General features: G+C 45.2%; 1 protein-coding gene across 12 annotated transcripts in view; it reads left to right on the top strand.

Annotated features, from left to right (window-relative positions):
* camk2d1 (calcium/calmodulin-dependent protein kinase (CaM kinase) II delta 1) overlaps window positions 1-22,914 on the top strand; it is a 96,687-nt gene that overhangs the window by 51,906 nt on the left and 21,867 nt on the right. For 6 of the 12 annotated variants that reach the window (XM_069672217.1, XM_069672213.1, XM_069672209.1 and 3 more), the window contains exons 4-9: window positions 996-1,050; window positions 5,281-5,346; window positions 9,802-9,874; window positions 17,241-17,343; window positions 19,304-19,387; window positions 20,826-20,920. In XM_069672217.1, coding sequence (XP_069528318.1) covers window positions 996-1,050; window positions 5,281-5,346; window positions 9,802-9,874; window positions 17,241-17,343; window positions 19,304-19,387; window positions 20,826-20,920 — 476 coding nt within the window. Of the gene's footprint in view, window positions 1-995; window positions 1,051-5,280; window positions 5,347-7,871; window positions 7,945-9,801; window positions 9,875-17,240; window positions 17,344-19,303; window positions 19,388-20,825; window positions 20,921-22,914 lie in introns of all 12 variants that reach the window. The other 6 variants (XM_069672205.1, XM_069672216.1, XM_069672212.1 and 3 more) reach the window with 1 other exon arrangement.

The raw sequence follows: 22,914 nt of genomic DNA, 5'->3' as shown, positions 1-22,914 counted from the left end.
CTCCTGCTTCCAGTTATTATAATAAGCCTGGCTAACCTCTTCCTGAAACTGTCTAGTTGTTTCCTACTGCTTCCAGTTGTTATGCTAAGCTAGGCTAATCTCCTCCTTAAACTGCTAGCTGTTTCCTCCTGCTTTCGGTCTTAATTTTAAGCTAGGCTAACCTCTTCCTGAAACCATCTAGCTGTTTCCTCCTGTTTTCAGTTGGTATGCTAAGCTAGGCTAACCTCTCCCTGATACCATCTAGCTGATTGTTATGCTAAGCTCTGCTAACCTCTTCCTGAAACCATCTAGCTGTTTCCTCCTGCTTGCAATCTTAATGCTAAACTAGGCTAACCTCATCCTGGAGTCAGGATTAAAAATTAGCCTAGCTTAGCATAAAGCTGACCGTCTGTATTTTCAAATGCAGAGTATATATTATGTTATTGTTTAGGATTAAAATACATTGTTTATAAGGGTTGGTAGTTTATAATAAAACCAGCTTGCTCCTCCTCCTTTCAATCTTCATGCTAAGCTAGGCTACGCACATCCTGAAACCGTTTAGCTGCTTCCTCCTGCTTCCAGTTGTTCTGCTAAGCTAGGCTAGCCTTTACCTGACACCCGCTCTGTCCTCGACATACAGATATATTTTTCATCTCACAGACAGAAAGAAATTAAACATATTTCCTAAATGTCAAATTATTTACTTTGTTCATTCCTGTAATTTGTCCAATGTGTTGAGCAAATATTGACTTTTAGATGCTTTAACTTTTAATGAACTTTTGTTTTATTTGCTTTAAAAAATGGAGCAAAAAAAATGAAAAGAGAAACCTGAAATTCACATAAAACATCTAAAACTCTGAACCACTCTGAGAGACGACGACGGGTCACTGGTGGAGCTCCATTTGCATTAAAGTGAGGTGTTCATTCAGAGTTACCTGCTGCTAACAGTGCAGCAGGTTACAGAAGAGAAGCACTTTACATAATGGAGTAACTTTGATTTCTCTCTCTCCTCACAGTGCGGCTCCACGACAGCATATCAGAGGAGGGATTCCACTACCTGGTCTTTGACTTGTAAGTGCACCTTTCTTATTTTGCATAGTTTACACACTCTGCGCCAAACACACGGGGACACACGTTTACGTCATGCCGAGGAGAGGTAGGAACCTGACAGCTGCCAGTCAGATCGCATCATGGGAGATTAGACGCGGCATGTTCACCTCTTCTTTGCTCCATCTGTCTCAGCAGGGCTGTGCGCTCAGTCATCACACTGTCACCGTGTTCACACGTCCCTCGGGAACATGACATGGATTTTTGATGCGATCTCATGCAGTCTTATTAATGTAGCACACAGACAGAATACAAAGAGCTCGATGGCATCATGTCAGATCACGTGTTCAGACCTCTGATGAAGGAATGGTGGAAAACTTACAATCACGAAATAAAAAGATAAGTATTATTTCAGATCATTAAGTCATTAATTTGCTAGAAAAAACCCTCAGAAATTGTCTGACAATTAAAGAAACACAGTATAAAAATAAATGAAAAATCATCAATTTGCTAGTTAAATTTGCCATTTTCTTCTGGCAAATTTACGACTTTAATCTCTGAATTTCTGGGGGTTTTTTCTCTGAGTATTACTCTTCTCCTCCGGCTCCGGCAGAGAGGTCCTTAAAGTACGAAAAGGCTTTGAATGACATAATTACACATTCTTAATCTAAATGTATTATCTATCTATTTCGTCCTCTTTGGCGACACCTGTGGTGATAAACGGCAATTGCGGGCGCACACTTCCCAGATATCCACACAGTGCTGCATGTGTGACGTCCACGGTCGGCTCCGGTTGTAACTCTTGATTTTCCTGGCTGACGGTCGCTTTCCTTTTCAGACTGTTTGCTTCATCTGAGCGTCGAGTTTGTTTCTTCTTCTTTGGATTTTCTCTTCTTGTTGAAGTTGTATCTGTAGTCATCCATCTTTTCTTTGTTTGTTCAGCCATAGTAGATTACTGTTTACTCGCAACACTTGCAGAGAGCGGAAAAGCAGCCGCTTAGCTCCGCCTACCCTCTCTGGCAGACCAACCACTGCTGGGTGATGGAAAACGCGTCACTAACTGGGCGCTTCTTGAGATTTTTTCGCACCAGACACCTAGTCTTTAATAGGCTCAGTCACCATTGCGTTACCTCATTCGGCGATAAATAGTGACTTAACGTTTCTTTACATGAAAATGTTCAAGATTATTACTTATACTTATTATTGTTACACTTGACGTTGTTTGGCGTCGGGCTGCCCCCGCCTTTTCCGCTCTTAGTTTAAGCCATTTAAACGTATCTAAATTTATATTTTTTGGGCTTCAGAAACTGATTTGACATTCATGACTGAGACAAGATGATATTGGTCATTATGACTTTAAGATACAAACACACACAAAGGGAGCCACCTGCCAAATAACACGAAAAAACAAACTATTGAAGGCAGCAGTTCACCTGCGATTAAGGCTTTCTGTGAGGTAAAATTGCTGTTTTTTTCAATGGAGTCTGGTGACTTTAAATAGAGCGATGTTACAGCTGTTAATGGTTATAAAAGCTGCATCTTCCTCTGTAACAAAAAGGTCTATCTCTGTCGGGATCCTTTCTGTGATGTTGTCACACACTTAGAAGAACAATCTGAGCCTGTCAGTGGAAACAACAAGAACTGTTAGTGGTCTGGTGCATCCAATAAAAGAAAACATGTTGTTCCTGCAAGTTGTTTAGATCCCAAATATGTAACAATCCAACAATCGGGGCTCTGTTCCTTTACTCGTGGGCCTTTTCTACATCGACATGAAATATCTGCAGAGAAAAGGCCTCTTTTAAAAAGCTTAAATAATAAATACAAACTCATTGCAGTCTAACTGAATCGTTTCGTGCGTGGCAGCCGCGCCGACAGTAATGAAATCATCTCACGGTCCGGTTTCTCGCGCTCACTGCGCTTAAATTAAAGATGCAATTCTAAAACACAACATTAGTGTTTCAAAATAAACGCACATCTTCAGGCTGCAACACTTCGGCTCCGTGAGACCCGATGTGACAAATCTCAAGCCTGATCATCGTCACGAGTTTCAGCGTGTCCTTATATCTCCTCTGCTCCTCGTCTCTCCTGCAGTTTGATCCTGCAGCAGGGACGGAAACGGCTTCGGATTCATCTTAAATGTTGTTTTATTTTACTGCAGGCAATAAAACAAAAGAACAGGGAGGTTGTATTAGTGGCAGATAAAAACATTCCTCCTGGTATTCCTACATGGAAAACCTGTCTGGAAAGATGACAGGACATAACAGTCGGGTAATGCTAATTCACAGTAAGCAGCTTAAACATAATACTTCCACAGGTTTACATCGTAAAACCTGGATTATAACCTTACAGTTATTGAGTGAAAGCTTTGTAACAGCTGTCGGATCAGAGGAAGTGATATTTGGGTCACTCTCTGGCTGCTGACTGAAGGCCAACACTAACACTGGGACTCTGCAGACTTTTTACGACAAGCAAAGTCTTTAAAAGCTGCAGGAAACTTTAACGTCGATTCCCTGAAGACTCATTTTTTCCACGCGCTCATATAAAAGATGTTTGCTGCAGAACATTATTCAGCGTTTGGAGCAAATTGACCCACTTTTTTTAAAGATTTCAGAAGCTTCGTGACGATTAAATTACTTTACATGACGAGTGAAATTCAGCCTGTGAAAGACTCTCGTCCTCTGCGGCTCTGACGGAGCTTTGTCAAGTCTGAGAAAATCATCATGTCATCAGGAAAATCTGGTTTTCAGGGAAATCCTTCCAAAGACTTGTCGCAGCTTGTTCTGAGATCCATCTGAGGAAGTGCAGGATCGAGTGTTTTTCATCGACTGTGCACTGAGTAAAAAGACGGGCTGAGGGATTTCTGTTTCAGCAACGTGTGCACATTCAGGACACGCTATGCCAAGGAAGGTAAATGAACTCCTGTCATGCTCCAACTTTTTGGCTACTAAGAAAAACTCACACGATTCTCACGTCCTATGAATAATCTCCTAGAATTTCGCTGCCTGGTTAAAGTCAGTTACACGATCGGTTGGTCGGTCGGTCGGTCAGACTCACACTTATCCATCCATCCATTATCTTCCACTTACCCGAGGCCGGGTCGCGGTGGCAGCAGGCTCAGCAAGTTGAGGGGCCCAGACGTCCCTATCCCCCAGCAGCATTTTCCAGCTCCTCCTGGGGGATTCCGAGGCATTCCCAGGCCAGACGGGATATATATTCCCTCCACCTTAACGCGGTGGAGGGGTTTAATCGAGCCCCTGGTAGGGTCTCCCAAGGCAAATTGGTCCCAAGGGAGGGACCAGACTAAGAGCGGTTTAAAAAGAAACCCTATGTGACAGCTACCTCGCCCGGATCAGGGAGACCGGGGTTACCCCCTGGAGCCAGACCTGGGGGGGATGCTCGTTTGCGAGCATGTGGTAGCTGGGCTTTCGTCCACGGGGCCGTCCCTGCAGGGATAGGCATAGGGGTCAGGTGCATTGTAAACTGGGCAGCAGGCAAAGGCGGTGGCCTCGGCGTCTCACGTTCTGCAGGGTAAAATTACTGTTTTTGTCAGTGGAGTCTGGTGGCTGTGAAGAGAGCGATGTAAGTCTTTCACAGAACTGTTCTGCTGTCTGTCAGAGGCAAAAACAACAACTTATGGTAGACATAGCGCTGGTAGGTATTACATTGCAGCCATTACAGCCTGTTTCGTGGCCGCCGGCTGAAGGAATCTACTGGAGCAGTTTCAAACCTTTTAGTTTATGTAGGGCCCAGGTTTAAAGATGCAGGAACTTCCTTTTAAAAATGTAAACATGAGTTTATTCACCTGATGAACTCGTACTCCAGTTTCCTCCTGGGCGTAACTGCTGCACTTATAGATCGATATCAGCTGCACGTGAGCGTGTCGTTCTCGTCGCTGCAGGCCGACTCCCAGCGTGATGCAAAGCGATGATTCTCTCTGCACTCGGGACACATTTTCCTGTTGGCATCGCTCACTTGTGAAAGCGCCCCGGCTCTTTGCAATCACCTCATGGAAAGACGTGAGACTTCTTCCAGCTGAATAAACAATGACTCTGCAGCGTGTGACTGTGTCTGCTGAAACACATTATTGTGCTGATTTCACCATCACAGCAGCGTTCTGCAGACCCAGCTGCTCTCCTCCCGGATGTGATTCGTGCATCATTATGAGCCTTTTTTTTTCTCCTCCTGACACAATTGAACATCTGTGGTTCAACATTTTTTATTTTCTCACACTCTCGTTATCTGTTCCTCTTTCAGGGTGACCGGCGGTGAGCTGTTCGAGGACATCGTCGCGAGGGAGTACTACAGCGAAGCCGATGCCAGGTCAGCGACGCTCTGTTGTGTGGATATTTGTGCGTCTGTTTTTGCACCACAGGCATATTCATGAAACTAAATTAAACCATAAAATGACCTTCTATCACTGTGAAGGTCAAGTTAAACATGCACTCACAAAAATGGAAGTGGATCCAGCTGTGCGTACGTTTCTTCGATATGCCTCTGGTGCCTGAAACATCTCTTTGCATTTCTGTTTCGGCCTTCTCTGTGACGATGAACGTACTCTTCCCAACTCTACCTTCTGAGCTGTCTGCGAGAAATCCACTCAAACCAGAAGCCGGCCTCGCGGCTCCGTTCAGCAGAGAGGAAACATTCACACAGAGCTGCTTTTAACTTTTAGTTCGTAATCAACATCTTTTCCATCGAGCAGGACGGATGCCTGAAAATCGTGGCTCCAGGATTTCTCATTAGGAATCAGATACCAGCTTTATGAGATAGTTTAAAGGCTTGATATGCGACTTCCTGTAGATGTGGCACCAGCATTAACACCTCCCCAAACATACAACCTGCGACCTGCGAAAGTGTTATCTTCTACTATGCAGCAGCAAGTGAACATAATTATGCACAGGGCAAACAACGGAAGCTCGAGCTGCAACAGACCGCAGCCAGACCGCTGCAGGCTAACGTTAGCACACTTTAGTTTACTGTGCATGTTGCTGCAGCCCCCCGCTAGCACGGTTAATTACACAGAATGAGCGTGACATGGTAACGCTACAGAACACTAAGCAAGCTTAACATTCAAACAAACAGTGCGTTAGCTCGGCCCTAATGTCACTCTAGTAGCCCCGTCCACGTGAACAAAGAGCTGAGAACAAACACAGAGCGAGTCTGACTTCACTCTCTTTTCAGGACGTTTAGGAAGATGTGTAAAATGTTGCATATTAAGCCTTTAACATCTTAATATTTTAAGCACATAGATTCTAGTTTGAGTGGATTTTATCGGTTTGTAAAAGTCACTTCAGAGCTGAAACCTGTCAGAGCCTGTAAATGAAAAGAACATGCATGTGTCCTGCATAGTTCTCCACTTGTTAAGTAGCTTAAAGGGGCAGTTCAACAATGTGCTTCCTTTAGAAGAGTGACATGTGAAGGTTGATATCCATCCATCATCTGCACCGCTTATCCTGTTCAGGGGCGAGAGGCGGGGTTACACCTGGAGTGATACGCAGAGACAGACAACCTTTTACGCTCGCATTCACACCTATAAGTAATTTAGAGTCACCAATGAACCTAACGAGCATGTCTTTGGACTGTGGGAGGAAGCCGGAGTACCTGGAGGGCATGCACGGAGAGAACATGCAGACTCCACACAGAAAGGAACCTTCTTGCTGTGAGGCAACAGATTGATATTAGTCTGACGTGATTAGCTTAGCATAAAGACTGGATGCAGGAGGGAACAGCTAGCATGGCTCTGCAAAGTTTAAAAACATAAGCAGCAACATCTCTGAAGGCGTGTTTGGACCAAAGTTTATTTATGTAGCACGTTTCATTCTCAATGTGCTGAAGATTAAAAAAACATAGGGAAAAATCATAAATGACATACATGCATATAACGAGAAAAAGCACAGACAACGTCAAACCTGGCACCCGAGACCTACGCACACAACCGGCCACAAACAGACATGATCGACCAAGCATAAACAAACCCTCCCCAACGAGTCGACTTCAAACCAGACTAAAAGCTTTAAAGATGTTTTAAGTCTTTTAAAAGAAGACGGTTGTCAATGCAAAGATGCCGATAAAGGGGAATTTCTGTAACTCAGCCACACATGTGCGTGACGCTGTAAAATAAAAGCCCAGCAGCGTCTAACCTCAGAAATGATGCAGATTTCAGAGCTCGCACTAATCGTAGCGAATACGCCATCAAACCGTCTCCGCTCGACTTAAAGTTGCTGGAGCGGCACTGAAGTGAATCTCGACACAGTTCCTGGAGAAGACGGTGAAATCAGCCGGCTGTGTGCACCTTCAGAGGACGGTACGTCCTGAAACACAGCAGCGTTTCTGATTCATAGGATATTGAGGATATTTGCAGATTGTGTTTAACCAGCGCAAATAAGCACACATGATCAAGTATCTCACTGAACACAGCGTAAAGCTCACGACTCATCTTGTTTATTAACCTGTAAACAAACAGTCATCTTGCTGCAGAACGTTGGAATCAAACCAAACAGAGCCTGCACAATGCTGGAGACGCTGCACCGTGCAGGGTGGATGGATATGAGCACCTGAATCACCCTAACCTCACCTGTACATCTCTCTTTATGTTCACGTTAAACAAACTACTTTGTGCAGAGCAGTGTCGACCTCCACATGTCACTCTTGAAAACAAAGTTTGTGCTCCCAGGATGTTGCGCTGTCCCTTTAAATGTTCCTGTGTGGATCCAGTGTTGTTGTTGTTGTTGTTGTTGTTATCTCATGTGTTTGGTGTCTGTTCTTGTTCCTGTGTTTCCTGACGTTTACCTGTTCTCCCTCTTCCTCTCCTTTTGCTTCTGGCCCGGTGTCTCTCTCCTCCACAGTCACTGCATACAGCAGATTCTAGAAAGTGTAAATCACTGCCACGTTAATGGCATAGTGCACAGGGACCTAAAGGTTAGTAAGTGACCACATCCAAAGACTCAGGCCTGCCCCCCTGCGGCACCTCGCCTCGCTCCTCACTGCCTGATCAGTCGACCAATTAACCCTTCACTGAGCGCCCCCTCCTCCGCCAATCACCCTCGCACGTAACGTTTTGACCCCGCCTCCTGCAGGGCGTTGTGGGTAGGCCGGCTGGAGAGGAGGCGGTGGGTCACGTAGTGTCGAGGGGGGGGCTGGTAGATCTCATCATGGCCTGCCCCTCCTGTATGCCAGGGCACAAAGTGCATGTAGCATCTGAAACCATGCTCTAAACAACAGCCACTGAGAGGCCCACACCTGAGGGAGGAGGAGGAGGAGGAGGAGGAGGAGGAGGAGGAGGAACACTCTGCGTACATGAAGGACATTTTTTATATTCCAGATTATGACACTGATTTATGCTGAATTATAAAAACACTTGTTAAATTGTTAAAACTTAAAGCACATGATTACATCAACATCAATTATCAGAATCAATAATCTATATTTTAGATTTAGATTTATCATGGATGCTCTTTTAAAACATTGTAGTGACAGTTGCAGCTCACTGTCCAGGTGACGTGGTCTTCTTTACTTCCACAACCTCAATCAACGATGTAATTGGGATTTAAAACATGAGGATGTGCTTAGAGCCGGGGATCGATCTTTCATGTCGAAGGAGGGAAGCCACCGGGCTTTCTTCACACTCGCACCGAGACGAGGATTTAGTTTAAAATGCCTTTATTGAATCAGGGCATCAACACTGATCGGTTCCGACCCTCCAGCAAGTCAAAAACCTTTTGTAGCTATTAGTTATTTAGACCCAAAGATATGTGACATCAGATACCTGCTTAAAGCTGATGTTGAGGTTCTACCTGGCCACCTAGTTGCTGTTAGAGCCAATCCAAATGTATCCTTAAGCACATTTAAAAGCAACAAACGTTGACCGAAGTGCTGCACAAAACACTAAGTCCAATTTAAAGACAACAGCACGATAAAGTAAAAAGCGTTTGATTTAAAAACAGGCAGAGTGGAGGACAGCCCAACATGTGGAGAGCTTTGGAGCTGCACCTGAAACAGCTCGGTCACACCTGAGCTTCACGCTGGACCTCGGGAAAGAAGCAGCTGGTCTGCAGATCTGAGTGTCCTCGATGAAAGACGAGAGATAACCGTCACTTACAGTGAGCCTGATCCTTTTTGAAAGGTCATTTGAAACGTTAAAAAGGTCAAGAAAAGGGTCGTCTTTCTTTTATCAGACACAAGCGTGCAGAAGCAAAGCGAGTTTATTTATACAGCACATTTCAGCAGCATGAAGTGCTTTACACAAGACGACAAAAGCAAAGGAATACATTTTAAAAGAGTTAAAACAGAAGCTAAAACTCACAGAAATACCTCGAATTAGCTTTTAAAGCGTCATATCCAGATTGTTGTTTGAACAGAGAAAGGACGAACACAACCTGCAACATCTTAACACTATCTGCCCGTCGCTGGGAAACACTGACAGATTGAGACCACGCCTTCCTGCAGCTCCCTCCTCGGTCTCTCAGGCTCGGGCCTCCAGTCGGCCAGGAGCTAACACCACTTCTGTTTTGAGACTCGGGCAGAGCATCGGCCGTGTTGTGTGAGTCACAGATAAACTCACGTCTTTGTTTTCTCTGGGTTTGTGGGTGGAATTTTTAATTTGGAGCAATAAAGGGTCCAAATTGCGGCTCGTCACAGGGCAGCTGGGCGGGTCAGCCGGTCAGCCCTCCTCGCCAACACGGCCCGCAGCTCCCCGAGTGTCAAAGCGAGCTCTCGGCCACAGACAGTGAGTGGTAGCTTGTCACTAACACATGGCCCCCTGGTGTTTGCATGCAGTCATTGCATTCAGCAGATCCTAGAGGCCGTGCTCCACTGCCACCAGATGGGCGTGGTCCACCGCGACCTCAAGGTAAGTGAACTCACCACGACGTCCAAAGAACTCTGTCTCTCCCTCTCTGTCCCCGGGGCTCCACCACGTCCCTCCTCTCCTTTGTGTTTGTCCTTCTTTTCCTCGCTGGTGTTCTTCACAACGTCTGCTCACACCCTCACCTTTCACTTCACATAAAGACGTTCCAGGGTCGTGTTTCGGTAAGACTTCACACTTCCACTGAGCAGACGCTGCAGGTGCTCTCACAGCAGCTATCGAGAAATGTGTGAATGAAAACAGGACTGGCGGCCGTCCGGTTCCTCTGCAGCTGTAAACATGAGTGCATCGTGTTACTGGACCTTAGGCTGCAGGAGTCTGCAGAACATCAAGCACCAGCTGTTACATCCAGAGGGCCTTTACATGCACGCATTATTACGATCAGAGGTGTATGTAAATATTATGATCAGAAGAGGCCTGTAGTGTTCTTAATTTGTCAGCTAGTTTCTGGGTTTTTGTAGCTGTTGAGCTAAAGGAGCACAGAGCGTTCTCAAAGCACAGCAGGGAGGGAAAGACGAATGATGCTGGTTCTCCTCAGTGTGCCAAAAAGAGTCCGTGTTTATCCGAGCACACTTCTTTCTGTGTAGCTTTTTCTCCTCTCTTATTTCAGGGGCGTCTTCTTTTATTTGAAGAGCTTCAATTATTGATTAACCAGCCCCTCCAGGAAGCGTTCCTGCAAATTCACGCAACTTTTCCGCAAATCATCCGATTTCCCCGTGCGTGTGACGTCATTAATGTTACCAACTCACTCACTTGCATGTGATATATCGACCCCCTGAGGTCTGCGATGTTGTATAAACATCAGAGGACATCTTTGACTCTTTCTTTAATACGTTTAGAACGCGAGAAACTTTGTCTTTGTTGTGAAGCAGGCAGCAGATTCATGCTAACGAGGCTCCGGTGTGATCGTCTCTCTTTCATGAGCTTCCTGATCCGGCCTCAGAGTCTTTGATGAGACTCTATACAGTGAAGTTATAAGACACTCAATGTCTTCTTGTGATTATTGATCCATGTTTACATGTTGAAAACTGTTAGCCGATCACTTAGCCACCTGCTGATGCCTTGTGTTGCCTTTACACCAATCAGAGGCTCTGATACTGATGGTTGTGGTAGGGTAGCGGTGGCAGCAGGCTAAGCAAGTTGACCCAGTCGTCCCTCTCCCCAGCAACGTTTTCCAGCTCCTCCTGGGGGATCCCGAGGCGTTCCCAGTCCAGACGGGATACATAATCCTTCCAGCGAGCTCTGGGTGTATCCCAGGGTCTCCTCCCGGTTGGTCGTGGCCTGAAAACCTCCTCCTGCTGTGAGACCGTAATCGTGAATGTGATAAAAAACGTGTAGATTCTCCGGTGTTGAACGTGTTTTAGTGTCTTTACACTTTTTTGGGGGGGGGCATCTCGACATGGAAATCAACCATAAGTGATGTCAGAAGACAAACGGCTCGCTCAGGCAATAGATGGAGCGTTTGTCCCAGTCGCTCAAAGTGGATGTGAAAAATATTGTTCCTGTTCGCAGCGTCAGCCCTGCTCCGCACACTTTCTGTGCTGTGAGTGCGAACATACAGTTTAAGCACAAGCAGAGAAAATCGAAGCACAAGCACAGACTGTTTGCAGTATCTAGATCTCAATCAATAATTGATGCTTTCAAAATAAAAGACTCCTGAATAGATGCAGGAAAGTTTAGTTGAAGTAGCCTTGGTCTGTGCAGGATATTTCCCGATGTTGTTGTTGTATTTAAAGTTGTCCTGCTAAACTCACTGTTTCTTCAGGGCATTTAAAGTTACTTTGTTGCTTGAATTTATAACTTTCCCCTTTAAATACAGCTCACCGTTTCCTGTATTTTGAGAGAGTAGAGATGCACACCGTCTAGTTCCTCTGAGGTTATAAACACAAAACAGGGTCATGACCTTTCCTGAGGCAGACGATGATGGACGTGAGTTAAACGCCCTCGCAGTGGTCGTGTTTCCATCTCTAAAGCTGCTTTTTCTCACCGCGGTTCGCTCCTAAAGCTCTGATTTGCCAATCAAATGAAGTAGGTGCGTCTGAGGTTTGGTTTTATATTCTGCAATAATAGGTTCGCATTTTGCATTTGCCGACTGCCCTCGTTCTGCGCTCTGATTGGCCGTTGCCAGGCAGCGGCCACGGCTCGGTGCAGAAACACAAAGGCAAAACAAATACAACCAAAAACAAATAGAGCAGAGGCTCTACGGAAAGCTCTGTCTGCCACGGTGTGCTCATGTGATTCCATGTCTCAAGACAAGACGCACACACACACACACACACACGCACACACACACACACACACACACACACACACACACACACACACACATACACAGGAGCGCAACATGAAGCTGCCTTTTTAAAGCTTAATCTGTCACCCATCCGTACGTCAGAGACTTGTTTTATCACATTTACACTTTGTCTTTATTCTTTAACTCTCTTTTGAAGAAGCAAGTGAACAGCTTAGATGATCAGCAGGACGATCAACTGACCTCCAAATTTTAAAGATATTGTTTAATAAATGAGTAATGTTGCTGTTTCTACAAATGTAGAAGAGCTGTTCATTTTGTGCAGAAATTTTAACAACATTTGCCAGAAAATCTGTGACGATAACACGAGAAGTAGAAAGAATAAGTTTAATGTACGTGCATAAAAGAAGTGTTGAATTAGTATAACGAGTAGCTTCTGTCTTTGGACTGTGTAAATTGAGGACTCATGCCTTGGAGTAATCTGTGTTTGAAGTCCAATAAACCCAGATTACTTCTGATGGCCAGCAGGGGGCGACTCCACTGGCTGTAACAGAAGTTTGATTGTGATAAACTGCAAAGCTCCTCCTCCTCTCCTGATTTATTCCCTCAGTAAACATTTTCCTAACGAGTTTATGGTCTCAATCTGTAGTTTCAAGTCTTCTTCTACACAGCATGATGTTCGTTTAGTCAGCGATGCTCCCGATTAGAGTCGCATAAAGCGGCCTCCCAACCAACCAAACCACCTAATGACAGATCGCGACACTTTTTTAACCACTTCAACCACTTATTTAATGAAAAATGCTGCAGTTTGGACCTGAGACGGAACAAAACATCACAGTACGTCAACATCACACAATACAACAGGTATAATAGTCGAGCAGCAGGTAGCAGAGTATGAGAGGAAGATATTCCCGCTACAATTCATTCAGTTTTTCAACAGAAAGAAACTGAAACAGTGCGACATAAACGCCTCTACATCAGAGCTCATCGAGTTTCAAGAATGTAAATGTAGCTGGGATTAACCAATCGGGACACTACTTCTGCATGCACGTCATAGGAAACCCATGTCCTTCAAAATAAAAGCGCAGCGTAGACTTTCTGTTTTCAAGCACACATTTGCGACCCACTTTTGGGTCCCGACCCACCAGTTGAGACCACGGCTTTAGGGTCATTGATAAGTCACTACCACAGCTACCTCCCAACCAGGTTGTGGGTGCACCAATGCGTAACCACCCTCTCTTGCTGCTCTCAAAGATGGTCACAGATGGAGACGGTCTAAGTGCTCCTCCATGAGAGGTCTGCAGCCCCCTCGCCAAGGGGAGTGCTGCAAGAAGTTAGCTGAGATGAGATTATTAGATATGCTTTACTCGCCTGAGAGGAAATTTACTCAATGCAGCTTTTTTCCTGGGATTGCGCGGTTGGCCACGATATTTCTTGGTGAACAGGTCATTGAGGGCGGATGACCTTCTCTGCAGAGCGCATGATACTCTGCAGCCGGATGCTGAAGGAGGAGCTGAGAATGGTCAGGAAGTACACCACCATTGTTTTTGGCAGGTTGACTGCAGGTAGCACGTCCTCCGCTGAGCTTTAACGTTGAGGACGCCTCTCCTCGAGGTCCCTCAGGAGCTCAATGCTGCAGATTCCCGCTTGAAGCTGAAACCTGGGGGAGCATGTGCAGTGTGTGCATTTGTCAGTCACAGCATCCTAACCCTCAGTTTGGCAAGGAGGGAGCAAACATCTTGAACAATAGGTGCACCTGCTGAATGCCTGGGTCCACATCCTTCACCTCCATCAGTGGAACGCTCTCAGCTGTTATTTGAATGAGTCAGCCCGTGAGTTTGACTGTGTTTGCATGTGCGGGGCTTCTGTAACCCTCTCTGCAGGCCCCACAGCCACACTGTGCAGTAATTAAAGGCTGTCCAAATGCTTCAGTGATTTGTAAAAGAAAAACAGCAATGACGCATAAACAGGCGTTAAAGGACACCGAGCACCCTGCAGCCATATGGTGCCATGTGTGAGACAGCAGATTATGGAGCCCTGCATTAAATCTTCTGCTGGCACCGATTAGAAAGAACATCCGTACCTTTAAAGCACAAATATAGGACCAGTAGATTATAAGTTGGACAAATTCTGCATCACACTAAGACTTAAAATCAGGTTTACCTGAGTGTGGTGCATCATGGGTAATGTCAGTGTGTCTTTGGGAGTTGGGTGGTTAGGGTGTCTCTGTGCAGCGTCTCTGTTCTGGGCGTCTGACTTGACGCTCCAACAAGATTGAGACCATAAGCTCATTAGGAGCATGTTTAGGAGGACCGTTTCCAACTATTTTTTGCAGTCGAGTCGCCCCATTCAAAATATGCAGGTTTGGCTTCCCTTATCAAACCCAGATGCTGCATCCACATCTAGGGTCAGAGGTCAGGGTACACAGAACATGATCAAACTGTAGCTCTTCTCTGTTCCTGCATTCATCACTTCCAGGTTACCTCTTTCCCCCCAGGGTTATAAGGGGTGGTGCACTGATGGTGGTTCATGTTTGCAATGACTGCATGATACTAATGAATGCATCGAATCCCCCCCCTCTCTCCCCCCCTCTCTCTCTCTCTCGCTCCTCTTTTGCCTCCCCACCTCCTCGTCCTCAAACCTTTACCTCACGACAAAGGTTTGAGGAGCTGCACGACTCTGAGTTCACACACGCTCTACTAACTGCTCGAGCAGCCTTGAAACGTGAACAGTTGATTTCAGTGAATGACATGTCTGATGCTTTCCAGATTAACAACCCAGTGTGCTCTGTGTAGGTAGCGTATGAGGAGCCGTGCAAGCCGTAACTCAGTCTGGGTGTCTTTTACACATCATTAGATAAAGATGTCTATCATGTGTGTATGATTGCAATGAATGTAGAAGGAGAAATAGGAACATAATTACCACAGCAAGAAGTTGCACTTATAAGGCGTGTTTGGTGTTGACCCTGTGTCTCGTCTCGCAGACGTACCTGAAGGACGAATACAAACCTTTTTACACATTTCCATCATGATGTTGTTCTTTCAGCATCCTGACAGAGATACACCTTCAGGTTCAAGAGTAACATGCTTTTTTTGAAACCAGAAGCAGCTGCTACATCGCTCTCTTTAAAGCCACCAGACTCCATTGACAAAAGCGGCAATTTAACCTCGCAGAACACAGCGTTCGTTATCTGCTGTAACATCGATTTGTTAATGCGTTTGTGTTGTTGTGTGTTGTGCAGATATTGTGTTGGATCAGAACTAATTATTTTAACACCACAGTCCGACAATAACACAAACAAACTAAGTGATTGAGGCGGCGGTAGACCAGGAGCTTCCATGTTAGCAAGGTAGTGTATAATGAGCGTTTTTATCAATGGAGTCTGGTGGGTTTCAAGAGAGCGATAATGCCGGATTCGGTTTCAAAAAACAGGCTGACTTTGAAGGGACAGTTTCGGTTTGTTTGAAGTGGGGTTGTATGAGGTGCTTATCAGTAGAAAGTACAAAGGGTTCCTACACAGAAGCTTAGAGAAGCACCGCTGCGGACGGGGTCAGGAGCACCGCGTACTTTAGCCTCTTAAAAGAGTCCTACATATACACAAACATTCAGTTTAAGTGTACACTGTGTTTTTAGTTTTTTGACAGCCCTTCCCTCGGCACTACGTCTCACTCTGCACATCAGCCATGTATACCTACGCATGCAGCGCACGTTATCACAACAGCTGTTTGTGTCAGCGGTTTGTAGAAGAGAGAATGGAAACAACAAAGTGCCGCTCACAGTGGGGACTAGTGGACATCGTTTTCCTCTTCATATCGTGATGTGTATGGGCCAGAAAGTGCTGCGCCTAGCACCGACTGAAATCAAACTTCACTTCTTTGAAGTTATCACAGGTGACACAGGTGATCACATGCAAAACCAGCGCAGAATAATCCAGCTGGACTGCTCCTCCTTGCTTGCTCGTCACGATGGAGACTAGAGGATACGTTCATGAACCTGAGAACACAGAGGAGGTGCTTTTACAGATGAGACGGGCCGACAGAGAGACATGTTTCATTCACTTATGTGTTTAGCGCTAGCTTTCCTGATAGTTAGGTAGAGAAGTGCAAACTGGATTATTCTGCGTTGGTTTTGGATAAAAATGATCGCACTGAACTATCCCTTTAAAATGCTGTAAGCGGCAAAAACAAGAACTTTTAGTGGACGTACTTTGATCGGGCCGGATTACGTGGCAGCCTGTGTCACAGCTGCAGGCTGAAGAAATCTACTGCAGCACTTCCAAAACTTTTTTACCTTTTAGTCATTTAAAGCCACAAATATGTAAAATAAAGACGGAGCTCGGGTTAAAAAATATCAGAATTATAAGAATTGTATGTGAGAGTGGATTTAGAGTAGACTAAATGTAAACGGTGAGCGGCTCAGAGTAATTATGGCTTGCATGACTCCTCGTATGAAACAGCCGGGGTGCCCACGGCTGTCAAAATAACTCTGTATTATCACAGTGGAATAAAAGCATCCTCTCTCCTGTTGTTACTCTAATTCACCGCTCTGTTGTTGTGAATAATTTCTAATTTGGCTCCATCAAGGAAACTGCTTTGAAAATGTCAGAAAATACATAATTCATCAGTTTTAACTCTTTCCTGGAGCGTTTGGCATGAGTCACGGTCCGCCTTGCTCACCCGAGCCGAGTCCACCAGCCCGGCTCGCACGCCCAATTTCACCTCAGCCCGCCGGCGTCTTCTTCACTGACATCCGCCCGCGCTGCTGGGCTGAGGTCAGCCGCGGCCTCAGACTCACCCGGGGTGTAATCGGGCTCCACATGAGTCAGTGTGTGTCGAGGCTGGACTCTGACTCTGACAACCTCCAGTAGATGTTTATCTGTTAGAGCGGACAGCTGCTGCAGTCTGCCTCCAGCTCAGCGATTAGTCCTCCCTGCTCAGACATCAGTCCTAATGTTATCACCCCGATAATGATCCTTCCTGCTGCTCATAAAAGCCTGCGAGCTGCCCGTAACACAACCACAGAATCGTCTTTACCTCTGTTTAATTACATCACTTCATCACTGCAATGCACTCAAAGTCTTTGTGTCTCACTCTTCACTTGAAGCCGGAGAATTTGCTCCTCGCCAGCAAGTTGAAGGGAGCGGCGGTGAAGCTGGCAGATTTTGGTTTGGCCATTGAAGTGCAGGGAGACCAGCAGGCATGGTTCGGTGAGTACACACGTCTGTCTAAGCTCCGCCTTTATTACTTAGTGGGAAATGGGAAATGTATGACAGTATGTTTGCAGTCCCAGTAGTTTGGACCAATCATGTATCAACAGGCTGCAGCGTATGCAGGAAAAACAGGTGGAACATAATGACATCCCGGCTCCCATCAGTGGCCGTCTGATGATGATTTAGCTTCTTATTAATCTGTATAAACAGACATCTGCTGCAGGTTCAGCTAACAATCTGCTCCAGATCAAAAATTCAACTTGAGCGACAAATTGATTGATTTCCCGACTTCCTCGAATGCATCACAATCGATAGATGTTTTCACTTTGATCTGAACACTCGCTTCTCAAGCTACGGAATGGACTGTAAACGATGCAGCACACGGAGAAGGAAGTGTTGACTGGAAGTCGCTTAAAGGGACAGTTCTCCGAAGTTTGGCTCTGTGCCTTTGGAGGACGCTATCCGCTCTCCAACGGGCCTGGAAAAACTCCGCCAGACTACGTAAAAGGGCGTTCGCTAAACTACACTTTCTCAATCTAGGACGCCGCCTCTGACGTCATGTCTCGTTCAGAATCGACATGTTTGAAATGTAGACTGCAGACCTGAAGATGTTTTAGACGATCCACCGGTATATAGTCGTGTTTCAGATTCTGTCCCGCTCTGAGCCGTTGCCTGCAGAGAAACGGTAGCATTTCACTCCAGCGTCTCTCGTCGTCCTTTCAGAGGGAGAGGCGCAATGCACGCTGGGTGTTGTAGGAATGTAGAATGGGTGAAACCACGAGCTGTTTGTACGACTTTTCAGCAGCAGCTATGGCGCCAATTTCAAATATTATTGCTTCTATGGATTACAGAGACCACCAGCTTTTTCCAGGAGAGAGTCGCTCCTTTATCGCTAGCTAAACCAGAAATACAAGTTGACCAACGTCAGACAGTTTCTGTTTTGTGCTTTTCTGATGTAGTTTTTGTCTACCTACCCTGGGACTACAGATGTAAATTAGCTGCGAGCTAACTCGTGTGCAATTACTGTCTTCCTCTGAAAACTCCCCCAGAAACAGTAAACTAAATCTTCTGACAGAGGAGAGTGTTTGCTTCACAGTGTATCTTAATTAGCCGTCTCTATCCAAGCTGCTTTATGATGCCTCTTACATTTTTTCATCTCCAGGATTTTACTGAAGCACAAATCAGACGTCTCTAAATGTTTAATTCTGAATGTTCAAGCACTAAATCTTCCTCAGGAGCGATCACACTGAGATGATTTGTACAAAACAGAACAAATGGAGGATTTTTTGTCCTACTTTTGTATCTTTTAAATTGTAACTGTGCCATTTCATCATCAAACCCCGCGTACCTGACTGAAGGGACTAGGTGTGCCACAGCTCTCGGCTCTAGTATCACGTCTGGAGTGAATATATTTTCAGGCCTCTTTCTTCTCCGCTCCCTGCAGACCGGAGGAATAATTGCTCTATTCCCTCCGCCCCGGTCTCCATCTGGAACCAGTTCACTCTGTGTTCTCACTTTACTACCACTCGTACTACGTCTCATTGCCCAAAGCAGCCGGCTGCCACTTTAAGGCTTTTTTAAAAGTAGGCTGCATGCTGCCGTCACGAGCCAAACAACTCAGAAAGGGAAGGGTTTTTTTTTTAATGGGAATTGTTAAACTCGCCTCATAAACTTTATGAGATCCTGACTGTGAAACGCGTGGTGAGGAGGAGGTCTGAACGAGCTTCTGATGGACAGAAAGTAGTGAACTGAGACGCAGGGTGAACATGCAAGTCAGGTGGGGCACGGAAGAAGCTTTATTTGCATCGCATCGCGCTTTAAACCGCACGACGTAATGACATCATCAAAACACACCAAAACATTTAAACTGTGACCTCCAGTGTCCAGGGTTGTTTTAACAGGGTTATAATAAAGTCATCCTGTATGCTATGTTTAAGTGTGTGTTTGTCTGTTGCAGGTTTTGCAGGGACACCGGGGTACCTGTCCCCAGAGGTGCTGAGGAAAGACCCCTACGGCAAGCCAGTGGACATGTGGGCCTGTGGTAAGACGCTGCTTCTTATTTGTTGCACACAAATGTCACAAAAGGACTTGAAACAGCCAATCACAGGCCTGCCCTGGTTCTGATCAACAAGACTGCCTTTCCTAAAATAATAATCTGGAAGATTTTCATTTAAATAAATTTCTGTTAAGTCTCCGTTCCTCCTCTACTCTGCTACTCGGGAACAGAACGCTGCAGGAGCCCCATTTGTCAACACAGCTGTCAATCATGAGGCCACACCCCCTTTTTATAGCATCATATAACTAAAAGTAAACTTGTCAGAAAAATGGGACAGAAAATCTGCATAAGAACTAACTATAATGACAGAAGAAAAATGTATCTAGATTGTATAGTTTGACTCATGTCCCATCTGTTAACAAGGAGGAGGCGGGCTTTATGACCTATACTGCAGCCAGTCAGCAGGGGGCGATAGAGAGGGTTTGGACTCACTTTTAGGGAGCTGTCATGTCGGCCATCTTTATACAGTCGAAGAAAGCCTTCCACCAACACAACAGATAATTTTACAAGAGTTAATTAAACTTAAACAAGAAGGACGACAAAGTTTTAATTAGTGTTTTTGTTTACAAGCCGCCATGAAACAAATGTAATCATAACACCAGGCTGAAAATGATCCTCTGTGATGTCATTTTAATGTCTTTTAAATTCAGGTTTCACTTTCAATCAGTGCTGACTGCTGCCCAGTGTGTGTGTGTGTGTGTGTGTGTGTGTGTGTGTGTCTGTGTGTGTGTGTGTGTGTGTGTGTGTGTGTGTGTGTGTGTGTGTGTGTGTCTGTGTCTACCTTACGTACCACAGAGGAGTACAGAGGGCTCCAGCCCTTTGAATTAATCATTGCTGACGCTCATTTCACACCCCTCTGATGGGCCAGGCCACCTGGGCCCGACATGTCACACTCACACACACACGCACACACACACGCACACACACACACACACACACACACACACACACAGGCACCTGTGCTGACTCACTGCGTCCACACTAACAATGGTCGGTGTTGTGTTTGTGGTCAGACCGTCTCGTCGTCACATAGAGCACCTTTCATGTTTTCCTGGCAGCTGATCAAAAACACCGTCTCCTGTCGCACCAGCAAACACCGTGTGTGTGTGTGTGTGTGTGTGTCTGTGTGTCTGTGTGTGTGTGTGTGTGTGTGTGTCTGTGTGTCTGTGTGTGTGTGTGTGTGTGTGTGTGTCTGTGTGTGTCTGTTAACACACTCTTTATTTAGACACGGTGTGTTTGTATTTATGTGCATTGCAGACCGTTGGTGCGACGTTATGGATTCAGTAATTGAGTCATTATCTTTGTTGTGTGTTCAGCTTTGAAATGGATTTATGGGTCACAATGTGAGCTGTCTGTCAGGATTAACTTAGACCATCGTGTGTGTGTGTGTGTGTGTGTGTGTTTGGTGTGTGTGCGTGTACAGGTGTGATCCTCTACATCCTCCTGGTGGGATATCCTCCGTTCTGGGACGAGGACCAGCACCGGCTCTACCAGCAGATTAAAGCTGGAGCTTATGATGTGAGTTTTTAATTACATCAAATTCAACAAACTTTATTGGCATGAAATAAAGTTCAATAACATATAATTAAATACATTTTCTAACAGGGGAATTACAGCTCGAGACCCTGACAATATTTGATGTGTGTATTTGGAGTGTTTTGAAATTGCTCGAGCAGATTGCCTCAACCAGCAGCTTTAAATGGGGCTTAAATTGCTGCAACTTACTTCCTCTACAAGTGCTAGTTTCATACTTATTCGATTGTTATCCCAGCGTCTGATCACACGACAAAAAGGATCCCTACAGAGATAAAAGTAAAAGTTGTTTTTTAACCACTAACAGCTGTTACATCACTCTCTTCAAAGCCACCAGACTCCATTGACAAAAAGAGTGATTTAACCTGGCAGAACATAGTTTGGATCAAGCGGCAACATTAGGTGTTGTGAAATGAAACCAATGCAAAAATCTAACATTACCGCAGATGGGAAAATGCCAATTTTTACAGCAGAAATAAACATGTTCACAGCCTGGTACAAGAAACAGTTCAGTTATGAATAGCTAATTTTACCGTTAGAGATAACTGTACGGGGGTTAAATTATATATAACACACCTCGATGATTTGCAACACAACAAAACAGTTTTAGAAAGTTGCAGCGGTGTGAGCTGGTTAGTTGCAGAGCGTCTGAAGCCGTTGCGTCGAGTTGCAGAAGATTTGACTTCAAATGAAGTTTTAGAACTGAATGATGTCACTATTTCACTTCAGCCAATCAGGAAACAGCATGAGTTGACGTAGGCGCCCTGTCTCTGGCACTGCAGCAGCCACAGACGGCTCCAGATCCTCTCTTTCCAAACTCTCTGTCTTCAGCGTTTATTAATCAGTGTTACAGCTAACACCATGAGCACGTCACTGTCACTGTCATCCACTTCTTTTTATAACAATAACAGAAATCCAGCTAGTTAATTCATGTAACCTGGGCCTAATACTAACGTTATAGTTAATACTATAGTATAGTTATAGTACACACAGCTGTGTCCGTGTGTGTTCTGTTGCGTTGCTTTGATGTGAACGGCCCAGTTTTAGAACGTGTCCGATCACATGTCGAGGGATTCTCTTGGCGGTCGCACACTGAACCTGTGTGTCTGTGTTTTTGGAGCTTTTTGGGTTTTTTTTCAAGCAAAAATCAGACGATAATCTTCCTCTCTGTGAGATTTATGGAACTTTCTGGAAACACAGGAAGTCTGAGCTCCAGCTTGTTCCTCTCCAGCTCCCTCTCGTCCAAATATGGTCATTCTGGCTCTAGAAAACCAACATGGCGGCCAAATCCCGAACTCGAGGCTTCGTTTTCGTAGTCGAGAAACCAATGTGTGACATCACGGCTACGTACATTATTCATACAGTGTATGGTTTGGATCCAACACAAGTTTTGTGTTGTGTCAGGTCACATTCTTCCTCTTCCTCCAGATTCTCCCTGTTTCTGTTAAAGTTTAAAAGTATGATGATATAATGAAGTAATGTTTCCATATATTAGATATTCTATCAGAAAGTAATCTGTCTGTGCAGCTCTCTTAGCTCACTCACAGTACAGCGTGTCCTCTCTGTGCAGCCAGACTGTGGTGAATGTGTTTCTCAGGTTCTTATCACTTACTGTTGTTTGGATATCCGCCTAATTCTGCCCCGCATGCAGAGCAGAAAGAGTTTGGGGATTTTTCTTAGTACTCTGAGGACACGTTGCAGAAATCTGCAGACAGACTAAAACTCTCTGTGTCTGTTCTCCACGAGGGAAGGAAAGAGAGATGGATGGAAAAATGTTGGAGGTTAAAGACTTCCTGCCAGTTTATGAGAAGCTTAAACTGGGTCAGATAAACTCTTAAATCAAAGGTGTTGATGCTCCAGCTTGGCAGAAATGGTGGATGATGGGAGGATGTTATTAAGGTGACCACTTCCAGCGCACAGCCACTCTAACAAAAATCAAGGTGGAGGGTTTGATCCGCACCGAGGTGCATTTTGGCCCT

The sequence above is a fragment of the Semicossyphus pulcher genome, unplaced genomic scaffold, assembly GCF_022749685.1.
Source record: "Semicossyphus pulcher isolate SPU_LCO1_2020_fin unplaced genomic scaffold, fSemPul1.0.p SCAF_21, whole genome shotgun sequence".
Lineage (NCBI taxonomy): Eukaryota > Metazoa > Chordata > Actinopteri > Labriformes > Labridae > Semicossyphus > Semicossyphus pulcher.
This window is presented reverse-complemented; position numbering and strand designations above follow the sequence as displayed.